The sequence below is a fragment of the Arachis ipaensis genome, chromosome B01 (assembly GCF_000816755.2).
Source record: "Arachis ipaensis cultivar K30076 chromosome B01, Araip1.1, whole genome shotgun sequence".
Lineage (NCBI taxonomy): Eukaryota > Viridiplantae > Streptophyta > Magnoliopsida > Fabales > Fabaceae > Arachis > Arachis ipaensis.
In genome coordinates this window covers 46427131-46440560 of record NC_029785.2, presented here as the reverse complement: position 1 = coordinate 46440560, position 13430 = coordinate 46427131, and the positions used below count along the sequence as shown (strand labels likewise).

Below are 13430 nucleotides of genomic sequence, written 5' to 3'. Positions count from 1 at the left end.
AGAGAGAAATGCCCGAGCTGACCTCCTCTCCAAACTAGCAAGCACCAAGCCTGGGACAGGAAATAGATCCTTAATTCAAGGGCTAGCAACTGAACCTGTAGTCATCCTGTGCGCAACCCAAAAACTGAACCCCTCCTCTTGGATAGACCCTATCCTCCGATATTTGGAGCACGGCAAAACTTCGGAGAATGAGAAAGAAGCACAAAACACCAGAAGGGAAGCCTCCAAATATGTGATCATACAAGGACAGTTGTACAAACGAGGAGTCCACCAACCCTTACTCAAATGCCTACGCCCCGATCAAACGGACTACGTCCTAGGCCAAGTCCATGAGGGATGCTGTGGTCACCACATCGGAGGAAGGTCGTTGGTGAGAAAAATCATTAGAGCAGGATATTACTGGCCCACAATGATGTCGAACGCCTAGGAGTTCGTCAAAAAATGCAAAAAATGCCAGGAGAATGCCAACTTCCACAAAGCCCCACCCGAGGAACTCAGCCTGATGATGGCCCCCCGACCTTTCGCCCAATGGGGAGGCGACCTCCTGGGGCCGTTCCTGCCTGGGCCCGGACAAGTAAAATACTTGATAGTAGCCATAGACTACTACACCAAATAGGTGGAAGCGGAACCACTAGCTAGCATATCTTCAGCAAATTGCCAAAAATTCATGTGGAGGCAAGTGGTCACCAAATTCGGAATCCCGGAAGCCGTAATATCAGATAATGGGACACAGTTCACCGATAAGAAGTTCAAAGAATTCCTAGCAGGATTGGAAATTAAGCAAAAGTTCTCCTCAGTCGAGCACCCCCAGGCCAACGCGCAGGTAGAGGTAGCCAACAAAGTCATTTTAAAAGGGCTAAAGAAGCGACTTGAGGGGAAGAAGGGCTCATGGGCTGACGAGCTAGCCTCAGTCTTATGGTCCTACAGAACCTCCCCCCAATCATCTACCGGCGAAACCCCCCTTCCGACTCACATACGGGGTCGACGCAGTCATCCCAGTCGAAGTCGGAGAGCCGAGCCCAAAGTTACTCCTAGGAGGGGGAAGCGAGGCAGTCGAAAAAGATTTGGTTGACGAAATAAGACAAATGGCACATCTAACAGAGACAGCAATCAAGCAAAGGATAGCCCTAAGGTACAATGGCAAAGTGCTGAAAAGAAGCCTTGGAGAAGGTGACTTGGTCTTACGACGCAACGACATCGGGCTGCCAATCCCAGGGAAAGGTAAACTGGCCGCCAACTGAGAAGGCCCTTACAGGGTAAAAGAAGTCCTCGGTAAGGGTGCCTACAAGTTGGAGAGGTTAGATGGAAGCGAGATACCTAGAACATGGAATATGGCAAACCTAAAACGGTTCTACTCATAAGATTCCACTCATAAAAAGAAGCAACCACACGACCTGACGACCTCGCCTCCTCCACTTTAATTTCCTTTGCATCCCTTTCTCACTCTCATTTTTTTAACCTAAGATGTATTACGTCACTTTGTTTTAAATCTTATATATATGCGCATACAATAACTTCGTCTTTTGCAAGATATACGCCGATGCGACAAAACAACAAACAATGACTGGTCGACCTAACAGAAACCCGGGATTGATCACCCCAGGAACCAAAGGGACCCAAAAGTCAAAACACAACTTAAAAAGCGGTAAGCGGCAAAAACGGTAAATACCATAAAAACGGTAAACCAAACATCAAAAGGCCACGACGGCCCGAATAAGCGAAAATGACAAAGTAATCAAAGGCCACGACGGCCCAAACGAGCAAACGATAAAACATAAACGGATTAATCTACAAAATGCCAAAGTATTCATTACAAGTAAAAGGCACCTTAAACAGGCCTAAAGATAAAAGATAACAAGTTTCAAAAGCAAAGACAAGGAATACAAGAGCTGAAAGAAGTATCTATCTGACGAGAGGACAGAAGTCGGCTAATTAAGAAATCAATATATGGAATACGTTGTGAGTATAGTTCTTAATCAGCTAAGATCCACCTTGTCAATTTAGAAAAGTTGTCACAAGTTTTAGAAATAAAAATACTGGGAGTATGAGTCTCAGGTCGTTTCCCAACGAATTACAGGAAAGGGTGCTAATTTATTAATTAGGAATTTTCCGAGAGTTTTGAGTTGGACAATGAACAATTAAAATAATTGTAAATTAAAGCAATAAAAACTAAAAATTATTATTAATATAAAAAACCTTGACTGGGGGAGTGATTAATTGGAAGTTCTATCCTTGTTGGAATCTTCTCAAGTGTGGTGTAAAGAGGTTGTTATTTTCACTTAGTTAACCCTTACTAAATAAAGGAAAGTCAAGTGATTGAGCTAACTTTTATTCGCAAATCCTAGTCCTCTCCCTTAGGAAGGTCTAACGTTAGTAAATACAGAGTTAGCCAACAACGTCCAATTTAACTAAGCACTTGAGCATTCCAACTCAAGTGTCTCCTCTTAATCAACCCCCATGTCAAGTAGAAAATCTACTCCATTGACATGGATATAATACTCAGATAAATGTAAGAAGACATAATAAATTAAATAAAATAAAATAGAGATTTAAAATTAATTAAAAGTAAAAGTAATCCTTTGCATCAACAATCAATAAAAATAATCCAATTATAATTCTAAATAAAGTAAATAAGGATATGGAAGAGTAAGTGACAAACTAATCAACATAAATGGAAATTAACAGAGTAAGGAAATAGGAAATAAACTAAGATAATATCTTCAACGGATGTAATGACTCTTCAATATCCAAAAGCATAAAAATAATGAACTATGAATGTAAAGAGAACCTAAAGGGAGAGTAGTTTCTCTCTAGATTCAGATCTAAAACTAAAAGTAATCCTAATATCAATGTATGTGAATGTATCTGAATGTGTGTTGAGTCTCTTCATGTTTTCTAGCTTTATTCTGTGTTTCTGGGCCGAAAACTGGGTTAAAACGTGGCCCGAAATCGCCCCCAGTGTTTTCTGTTAATTCTGCAGATCGCGCATGTCATGCGTAGGCGTCGGTCACACGTCCGCGTCGCTGGTCGTTTTGGCGTGTCACGCGTTCACGTCAATCACGCGCTCGCGTCATTTTGCAAAACTCCAATCCACGCGTACGCGTCAGGCACGCGCACGCGTCACTGGAATTTTCTTCATTTTGTGCGCACGCGTGAGCCATGCATGCGCGTCGATGCTCACTGGTCATCTCCTTAGTTTCTTGTGTTCCTTCTATTTTTTCAAGCTTTCTCTCCATTCTCTAAGCCATTCCTGCCCTATGAAGCCTGAAACACTTATCACACGGATCACAACATCGAATGGTATAAAGGAGAATTAAAATACACAATTAAAAGATCTCTAGGAAGTAAGTTTTCAACCATAGAACTAAACTAGGAACGAATTGTAAAATCATGCTAATCATATGAATAAGTGTGCAAAAACTTGATAAAAACCACTCAATTGAGCACAAGATAAACCATAAAATAGTGGTTTATCACTATCTCAAGGCTTAAGGATATCAATGATCTTCCCGCCCACAACCGTCTTGAGGGCCCCAACCTGAGAAAGATCGAGGTCTGGAGCTAGCACAGCCACCTGAAGCTTGATCCCCTCCTCAGTCAGCTTCACGGCCTCACGAGCCCCCTTTGCAAGCTCCTTGTTTTTCTTCTTCAGGACGGCCATCTCCTGACAGGCAGTCGCCGCTGAGCTCTCCGCCAACTTCAGCTTCTCCTCAAATTCTTTGACTTTCTTCTCAGCAGCAGTAGTCTCACCACAGAAGTATTCAAATCTTTCATCAATTCGAGGTCCCAGTCCACCAGCCTGCTGATCTCTTTGGCATTGATGCACGAATTGTAAATTACACTTTTCACAACTTGTACTACTAACCAGCAAGTGCACTGGGTCATCCAAGTAATACCTTACGTGAATAAGGGTCGATCCCACGGAGATTGCCGGCTTGAAGCAAGCTATGGTTATCTTATAATTCTTAGTCAGGATATCAATGATAATCCTTAATTTCAATAGTAAAAAGTAAAAGAGCATCAAATAAATACTTGTTATGCAGTAATTGAGAACAGATTGAGATTTTGGAGATGCTTCATCTTCTGGATCTTTGCTTTCCTCCTAGATTCTTCTTCACACACGCAAGGCTCCTTCCATGGCAAGCTGTATGTTGGTGGATCACCATTGTGAATGGCTACCATCCGTCCTCTCAGTGAAAAGGGTCCATGTACATGGCTAATCATCTGTCGGTTCTCACTTGTGTTGGAATAAGATCCTTTGATCCTTTTGCGTCTGTCACTACGCCCAATACTTGTGAGTTTGAAGCTCGTCACAGTCATCCCTTCCTGGATCCTACTCAGAATACCACAGACAAGGTTTAGACGTTCTGGATCTCAGGGATGCTGCCAATTGATTCTAGCTTTTACCACGAAGACTCTGGATTAAGGGATTTGAACGCTTTGATGTCAGGAGAGGCAATCAAACTCCTGAACCAGGAGCCCAAGAGATATACACTCAAGCTATTACAGATGGAATGTAAGTGGTTGTCAGTCACGCGTTCATAGGTTGACAATGATGATGAGTGTCACGGATCATCGCATTCTTCACAGTTAGGTACGAGTGAATATCTTAGAACAGAAACAAGCGTGTTGAATGGAAAACAGAAGTAATTGCATTAATTCATCGAGACACAGCAGAGCTCCTCTCCCCAATCATGGAGTTTAGAGACTCATGCTGTAGAGATACAATGTAAAACGTGAAATTGTCATCTGATGCAAAATAAATCTCTAAAGTAGTTTTTATACTAAGCTAGTGACCTAGGTTTACAGAAATTGAGTAGACTAAGGTAGATAGTGCAGAAATCCACTTCCGGGGCCCACTTGGTGTGTGCTTGGGCTGAGCATTGAAGCTTCCATATGTAGAGACTTTTTTGGAGTTAAACGCCAGGTTATAGCCTATTTCTGGCGTTTAACTCTGGTTTGCAACCTGTTTCTGGCGTTTAACGCCAGAATAGGGTAAAGACTTGGCGTTAAATGCCAATTTGTGTCATCAAAGATTAGGCAAAGTATGGACTATTATATATTGCTGGAAAGCCCTGGATGTCTACTTTCCAAAACAATTGAGAGCGCACCAATTAGGCTTCTGTAGCTCTAGAAAATCTATTTCGAGTGCAGGGAGGTCAGAATCCAACAGCATCTGCAGTCCTTTTTCAGCATCTGAATTAGATTTTTGCTCAGGTCCCTTAATTTCAGCCAGAAAATACCTGAAATCACAGAAAAACACACAAACTCATAGTAAAGTCCAGAAACGTGATTTTTGGATAAAAACTAATAAAAATATACTAAAAAGTAGCTAGATCTTGCTAAAAACTACATGAAAACACTCCCAAAAAGCGTATAAAATATCCGCTCATCACAACACCAAACTTAAACTGTTGCTTGTCCTCAAGCAACTAGATAAATAAAACAGGATAGAAAGAAAATCAAGAGGCAGTAACATCTCAGAGTTTCATATGAAGCTCAAATTCTCATTAGATGAGCGGGGCTAGTAGCTTTTTGCTTCCAAACAGTTTTGGCACCTCTATTTACCCTTTGAAGTTCAGAATGATTGGCATCTTATTGGAACTCAGAATTCAGATAGTGTTATTGATTCTCCTAGTTTATTATGTTGATTCTTGAACACAGCTACTTTATGAGTCTTGGCCATAGCCCTAAGCACTTTGTTTTCCAGTATTACCACCGGATACATAAATGCCACAGACACATAACTAGGTGAACCTTTTCAAATTGTGACTTAGCTTTGCTAAAATCCCCAGTTAGAGGTGTCCAGAGTTCTTAGGCTCACTCTTTTTGCTTTGGATCACGACTTTAGCTGCTCAGTCTCAAGTTTTTCACTTGACACCTTCACGCCACAAGCACATGGTTAGGGACAGCTTGGTTTAGCCGCTTAGGCCAGGATTTCATTCCTTTGAACCCTCCTATCCGTTAATTCTCAAAGCCTTGGATCCCCTTTTTTATTACCCTTGCCTTTTGGTTTAAAGGGTTATTGGCTTTTTCTGCTTTTCTCTTTTTTTTTCACTGCTTTTTCTTGCTTCAAGAATCAATTTCATGATTTTTCAGATTATCAATAACATTTTTCTTTTTCATCATTCTTCAAGAGCCAACAATTTTAACATTTAAAAATAACAAATTCAAAAGACATATGCACTGTTCAAGTATTCATTCAGAAAACAAAAAGTATTGCCACCACATATAAATAATTTGAATTTTTCTTATTAAAAACTCGAAAATAAAATTGCTTTCTTATTCTAAAAATCTGCTATTTTATTCATGTTCAATGATGATAAAAAAAAAGATAAATTATAACTTATTTGCGGAATAAGAATAAAAATAAAGATACTAATTACTACTACTCATATAACTTCTAAGGTAGATTTCTAATAGTAAAAATTATCACAGAGTTAAGACTAAGATTAGGACTCAAAAACTTTTATTTTGGGAGGTGGATGCTCCTTTAGTCTGTGGGGTGCTTGGCCCTTCAAGAGACAGTTTCTGGCGCTTCAGCTCTTGTAGCTCACGCCCCTGCTCCTCTTGTTCCTTCAGAAGTTTGCAGAGCATGCTATTTTGAAGTTGCTGTTCTTCTTTCAGTTGATCCATAGCTTCTTGCAACTTGGTGACAGATGCTTCTAGGCGGATCCAGTAGTCAATTTGAGGGATTTCTGGGAAGAACTCCTGTGCCCTCCTTTTGATGGAGTTATCCTGCACTTGTTGTCCATCTATTAACTTTTTGGTGATTGGTTGCTCAACTGAGATATACTCATCCACACCCATCTTCACCCCAGCATCTTTGCATAGCAGAGAGATTAGGTTTGGGTAAGCCAATTTGGCGTCAGTGGAGTTCTTGTTTGCAATTGTGTAGAGCTCACAAGAAATTAGATGATGAATCTCCACTTCGTTTCCCAGCATAATGCAGTGGATCATTGATAAACCACTATTTCATGGTTTATCTTATACTCAATTGAGTGGATTTTATCAATCTTTCATACACTTATCCATACAAAATTCATGGTTTTACAATTTCCTTCCTGATTTTGTGCTATGATTGAAAACATGCTTCTTTGGCCTTATATTTTCTAATATTAATCCTCTCTTATTACCATTCGATGCCTTGATATGTGTGTTAAGTGATTTCAGGATTTATAGGGCAGGAATGGCTTGGAGGATGGAAAGGAAGCATGCAAAAATGGAAGGAATACAAGAAGTTGAAGAAATTGCTAAGCTGTCCAGCCTGGCCTCTTCGCACTCAAACGGTCATAACTTGAGCTACAGAGGTTCAAATGATGCGGTTCCAGTTGATTTGGAAAGCTAACGTCTAGGGCTTCGATTTGATATATAATTTGTTATAGTGGCCATACAGCTAGGTGACGCAAACGCGTGCTCCACGCGGATACGTCGCAGTGACGAAAATCAGCGTGGTAGATTTCGCCCCCAGCAATTTCTGGGCTGTTTTTGGCACAGTTTTGGCCCAGAAAGCACAGATTAGAGGCTATAAAGTGGGGAAATCCATTCATTCATAAGAACCAAGCTTTAATAATTCATAATTTTAGGATTAGATGTAGTTTTAGAGAGATAGGTTCTCTTCTCTCTCTTAGGATTTAGGATTAGGATTTCTCTCAATTTTAGGACTGCTTATCTTCATTACAGGTTCAATGTTCCCTTTATTTACTTTACCAATTTAAGTTTATGAACTCTTTATGTTTAGATTGATTTTCTATTATTAATGCAATTGAGGTATTACAGATTTATGATTTTTATTTAGCCTTTTATATTCTTGGCTTTAATTGATTAATTGGAGACTCTTATAGGACTTCTAATTCTCATACCTTGCCAAGAGTTTACTTTATAATTATTTATTTATTTTTCTTGTCATTTAAATTAGTTGTTCCTTATTTTAAAACCCAAAATTCTACCTTTTCCATAACCAATAATAAATCATACCTCCCTGCAATTCCTTGAGAAGACGACCCGAGGTTTAAATACTTTGGTTATAAATTTTATTGGGTTTTGTTACTTGTGACAACCAAAACTTTTGCACGAAAGGATTCTCTGTTGGTTTAGAAGCTATACTTACAACGCGATAATATATTTGTGAATTTCTTTACCGATAGAAAATCCGATCGTCAAAAATGGCGCCGTTGCCGGGGAATTGCAAACGTGTGCCTTATTATTGGTTATTGTAAATATTTACTTTTAAATTGATTTTTTTTCGGAAAAAAAAATTCAGATTTTTATTTTAAAATTTTTTTATCTTATCTTATCTTAGTTTTAAATTTCAAAATTCAAATCTTTTTCAAAAATCATATCTTTTTCAAAATCTTATTTTAAAAATCAAACCTTTTCAAAATTTAAATCTTTATCTTATATTGTTGACTTTTTCAAAAATTCAAATTTCAAAATTCAAAATTTAATTTTCAAATTCAAAAATTTAAATTTCAAAACCTTTTAATTTAAAAACTTATCTTCTCTTACCTAACTTATCTTATCTTTTCTAATATTAAAAATCAAATCTTTTTCAAACCTTTTCTCTTATTTATTTTATTTTATTTTATTTTCCTTTACTTGTTTATTTGTTTTTATTTTTAATTTTTATTAGCTACTATAAATTCTCACCCCTCTGGTTTCAAGTTTGGTTCCAATGTTGTTGCAAGGAATGGAAACTATAATGAAAATAGGCATCAAGGTTGGAAAAATCAAAGATGGGAGGAGCCACAAGGATTTGATCAACCCTCTTGGCAACAACCCCCTCCAATGCGCTATAACCAACAAGTCCCACCATATGCTTATGAACCACCTCCTCAACACAACTCTGGACTACCATACTCACAAGCACCTTACCACCAAACACCCCCATATGACCCTAATCCTTATCCACCACACCAACCACCATATGAACCACCACCTCAATATTCACCATCTCCATTGGATAACAACACACTCATCTCTAATATCATTGGTCTCACCTCTACACTCCAAAATCTTATATCCCGCATGGACTAATTCTCTACCTCCAATATTCAACCCTCAAGCTTTAGTGCACTTCCTTTTCAACCACATAATAATCTTCTCATCCCATCACCACCCTCCATGGAAGAGCACCCACATCCATCAATCCAAGAGCAAGATGATCTCTGCTATGCTATTGATAAGGAACAAGAGAAAAGGGATCGTCTTCGCGAATTCATACTTCATAAAAAGCTAGAGGAGGCCCTACAGATGAAGGTAGTAGAAACCCTTGAAGTTGAAGGAGTGGTTGAAGAATTAGTGAAGGAAGACATCAGGGAGGAGTATGATATTGTCTTAGAGCAAGAGGAGGCCCAAAAAATGTGAAGGTGGAAGAGACCCTTGCAGATGAAGGAATGGTTGAAAGGAGCTGTCATGGAAAGGAAACCATCAAGGATGAGTACGATTTTATACTGAAACAACTGGACAAAGCAGTAATTATTGAAGAGAAAGAAGTGGTTGAAGACTTAGGAGATGCAGAACCTCCATGGAAAAGTCCAGTCATAGAACCTCCTTCCAAGACGTTTGAATTTGATGTTGAAGAGGGTGTACATCCTCCAAGGCATATCATGGCTAAAGACTTTGAAGAGGTTAATCAAGAGATGAAAATTAAAAAAGAAGAAGCACAACCTCCCATGCCCTTGGTAAGTAATGAAGAAGAGATTGAATTGGAAGAAAGCTACCAAGAGGAAGAGGTTGAAATTGAAGAAGTTTGCAAAGAGGTGGAAGTTGTCAAAGAGCACAAGGGAGTGGAGCTTGAAATTACCTTGCCAAAGTTATTGGAGACCTCTCCGCCTAAGTCACCATCATCCTTCACAACATTCAAGTGGGTAAAATTCATATCCCTTAGCTTTCTCATCCCACTTGAATATGGTTTACTTGAGACATATGGTCAACTTAGAGCTCTTTGTGGCTATAAGAGTAAGAGGGAGATGGTTAGTGGTAAGAATTATCATGCAAGGTTCAATATGGTTGCATGCTCCAAACTGAAGTATCATGGTTGGAAGAATACTAAATTGTATGGGTCTAGGAAGCTGTTTGGATGCCTTAGTGAGAATTCAGATTACTTACCACCCGGTTGGAACAAAGATGGTCAACAAGAAGACGGGTGCAAAAGCAAGGTTTGGGACCCCATAATTCATTCCAGCAATCAACACTCATGGGGCCTTGTCACTTGCTTTAACTTGCTTGAAGGCTTTATGCAACTAGTTTGGGATCCCGGAGGCCATTGGAATCACAAAGATTGGTGGAGATTTCTGGCTGAGTTCAAGCACAAGTCACCATAACAAAGGACTCCCTAAATGTCCAACTTAAGGACTTTAACTAAAAGTGCTAGGTAGGAGACAACCCACCATGGTATGATCGTTCCTTTTCTTCAATTTTGATTTTATTTCGTTTTGTTTGTTTTTGAATTTTATTTTATTCTATTTTTATTGAACCTGGAATTATTCATAGCATCCATACTATCATTGCATTTTGTATCCTGCATAAAAAAAAACACGCACGTGACGCGTCCGCGTCACAGTTGCATTGGGAAGAAAAGAAAGTTGAACAGAAAGTCACGCGAAAGCGTGGCTGGAGGCACGCCTTAGGCACAAATATGATCACGCGACCATGTCGCTGACGCGTTCGCGTAGTTTGCGAAATAGCCTCCCCACGCTTCCGCGTCACCCACGCGACCGCGTGGCTCTGCAAAATCGATGTAAATGGGTCTATGGCAGCAAGTTATGGTGGAGCTGGGCTGGAACCATGCTAGAAGCACAAGCCCTACCACGCGAACGCGTACCCCACGCGTCCGCGTCATTTTTAAAAGAAAGGCCATTCACGCGATCGCGTCAACCACGCGATCGCGTCACCCCAAATTTTTGGCAAAATGGGTTTGAAACAGAGAGTTGCGCGAACGCATGGCTGCCCTCGCGCCATCCGCTTAAATCAAGTCACGCGACCGCGTCACCCACGCGTACGCGTCACTTGAAAATATCACAAAACACGCCAATACGTGACCCACGCGTCCGCGTCACATGTGCCGCACAGCTTATCCAGATCAGCGCCAACTATCTTATCTTTTCTTCCCCAATCCTAATTTTTCCCTCTTCCTTCTTATTTCTTTCTTCTTCCTTCTTATTTTTCTTTTTTCATTACATTTACATTCTTTCATTCATTGCATTTTAATCTTGTGCATGTTTTATTTTCTTTTCTGAGTTTATTATTTTACCATTGGTGTTTAACGTTCTTATTCAACTGTTACATCTTTTCTGGTATTATTTTGGTGCTTAGTAAAATTTGTTTTACACTGTTGGATAATATTATTTAAGTCAATGCTAATCTTTTATGATACTTGCATTACTTTTGCATTGACATGAATTTATATTTTCTTGCATTACCCACACTCTCTCCCCCAATTGTTACAATTTTTGCACTATTGATATGCCATTTGCTTCTACTGTTTTTTCACTTGTATGTTGTAGCTACCATGTAATTGAGACCCTTATTATTTGGCATTAATACCCATATTTTATTATTTTTTATCTTTATTTCTAGGGTTACTTTTCTTCTTTTCCTCTACTTTTAGGTTGGCCACCGAGAAAGAGAAAGGAAAAGGTTCTAAATGGGGAGACAAACAAGTCCATCAGCACAATCTTTAGAGAAAAGCATTAGCTGAAACAACCCTTCCACTTGCACATCTTAGCATGCACCGAGGACGGTGCAACCTTTAAGTGTGGGAAGGTCGATACCGATCTCCATGGGTTAGTTATTTTCTTCTCAATACCAATGTCTTATTTTCTTTATTAGTTCATTGTTGCATCTGCATATTTGATTACATGTTTTCTTGATTTTACTTATTTAGTTACTACTTGGTTGAAGTAATATTTTCTTTTTCAAGAAATTTTTATAGTATTTCACTAATTTAAATTGAAAATTTTTTCTGTTAAAACTTGTTTGAAGTTGTATTTGGAACATAGTTTAAAAAGCTAAGAACACACAACCTGTGAGATTTTGAGCTTATTTATATGGTTACATTATTTAACCATAAATTTTTATTCTTGTGTGTTTTCTTCTCTATGATTGCAATCTTTGCTTTGTTCCATTCTATATGTCCACTATTTAGTGTATTTACATGCTTGCATATGATTGAGGCCATTATTTGTTATTAGCTCACTTATCCCAAATAAGCCTACCTTTTACATCACCCTTGTTAGCCACCTTGAGCCTTTTTATCCCCATTTATTCTGTTCTATAACCACATCACTAGCTTTAAGTAGAAAAATAATTAAATATCCCAATTGAATCTTTGGTTAGATTAAGATAGGGATTGTGTAACAATTAAGTGTGGGGAAATTGTGGGAACATGGGTTAATAAGGGAATGTGTTATGTTTTTACTTTGATAAAATATTGGAAATTTGGGTACATACTCATGTGAGACTAGAAAAATTAAAAATTCATGCGCATTGATAAGTTATGTTTATTTTTCTATTAAAAAAAATCCAAAAAAAATATTCAATAAATAAGTAAATAAATAAGGGGACAAAATTACCCTAATGTTAAGTTAATAAAAAGATCAATGCATATGTGATAAAATTAAAATAAAGGTTGATGCATGAGTATGTAATGCAAAAGTGGGAATTTTGGGTAGCTAGGCATGAATTTCAAATTATATAGAGTATATGTATGTTAGGTGAAAGCTTAGGTTAATTAAAGATTCAATTTATAGCTCACTTAGCCATATATATACCCTCACCCTTACCTTAGCCCCATTACAACCTTGAAAAGACCTTATGATGTTTGCATTGGTACATTAAATACTTGTTGATTGGTTAGATAAAGAAAAAAGTTTAGAAAGCATGATTAGAGAAGAGTAGAGTGAATTACCATATACACTTGAGTGATTAGAGTGCATATACACTACCAGTGAGGGTTCAATGCTTAATTCTATGTTCTCTGCTTTCATGAGCTATCTTCTTACAAGTTTACTTGTCTTTTATTGTATGATTTGGATTAGTGGAATTTGATTTATATTTGTCTTGGAGAACTTGTTTACTTTTAACCAAGTAGATAGAAACATCTTAGCATATATAGTTGCATTCATATACATAGGTTGCATTTCATACATTTTACCATTCCTCTTCACTCTTTTATAGCTTCTCTTGAGCTTAGCATGAGGACATGCTAATGTTTAAGTGTGGAGAGGTTGATAAACCACTATTTCATGGTTTATCTTGTGCTCAATTAAGTGGATTTTATCAATTTTTCATACACTTATCCATACAAAATGCATGGTTTTACAATTTCCTTCCTGATTTTGTGCTATGATTGAAAACATGCTTCTTTGACCTTATATTTGCTAATATTAATCCTCTCTTATTACCATTCGATGTCTTGATATGTGTGT

At 38.3% G+C, this 13430-nt stretch overlaps 1 protein-coding gene across 1 annotated transcript; it reads left to right on the top strand.

Moving 5' to 3' along the window:
- On the top strand, nucleotides 668-1072 carry LOC107606783 (uncharacterized protein K02A2.6-like). The gene has a single exon (XM_016308804.1). It carries the CDS (start codon nucleotides 668-670, stop codon nucleotides 1070-1072), a length of 405 nt encoding a protein of 134 aa, XP_016164290.1.

Excerpts from the sequence above, each read along its gene's own strand:
- LOC107606783 (XM_016308804.1), top strand. The coding sequence starts at position 668 with ATGTGGAGGCAAGTGGTCACCAAATTCGGAATCCCGGAAGCCGTAATA.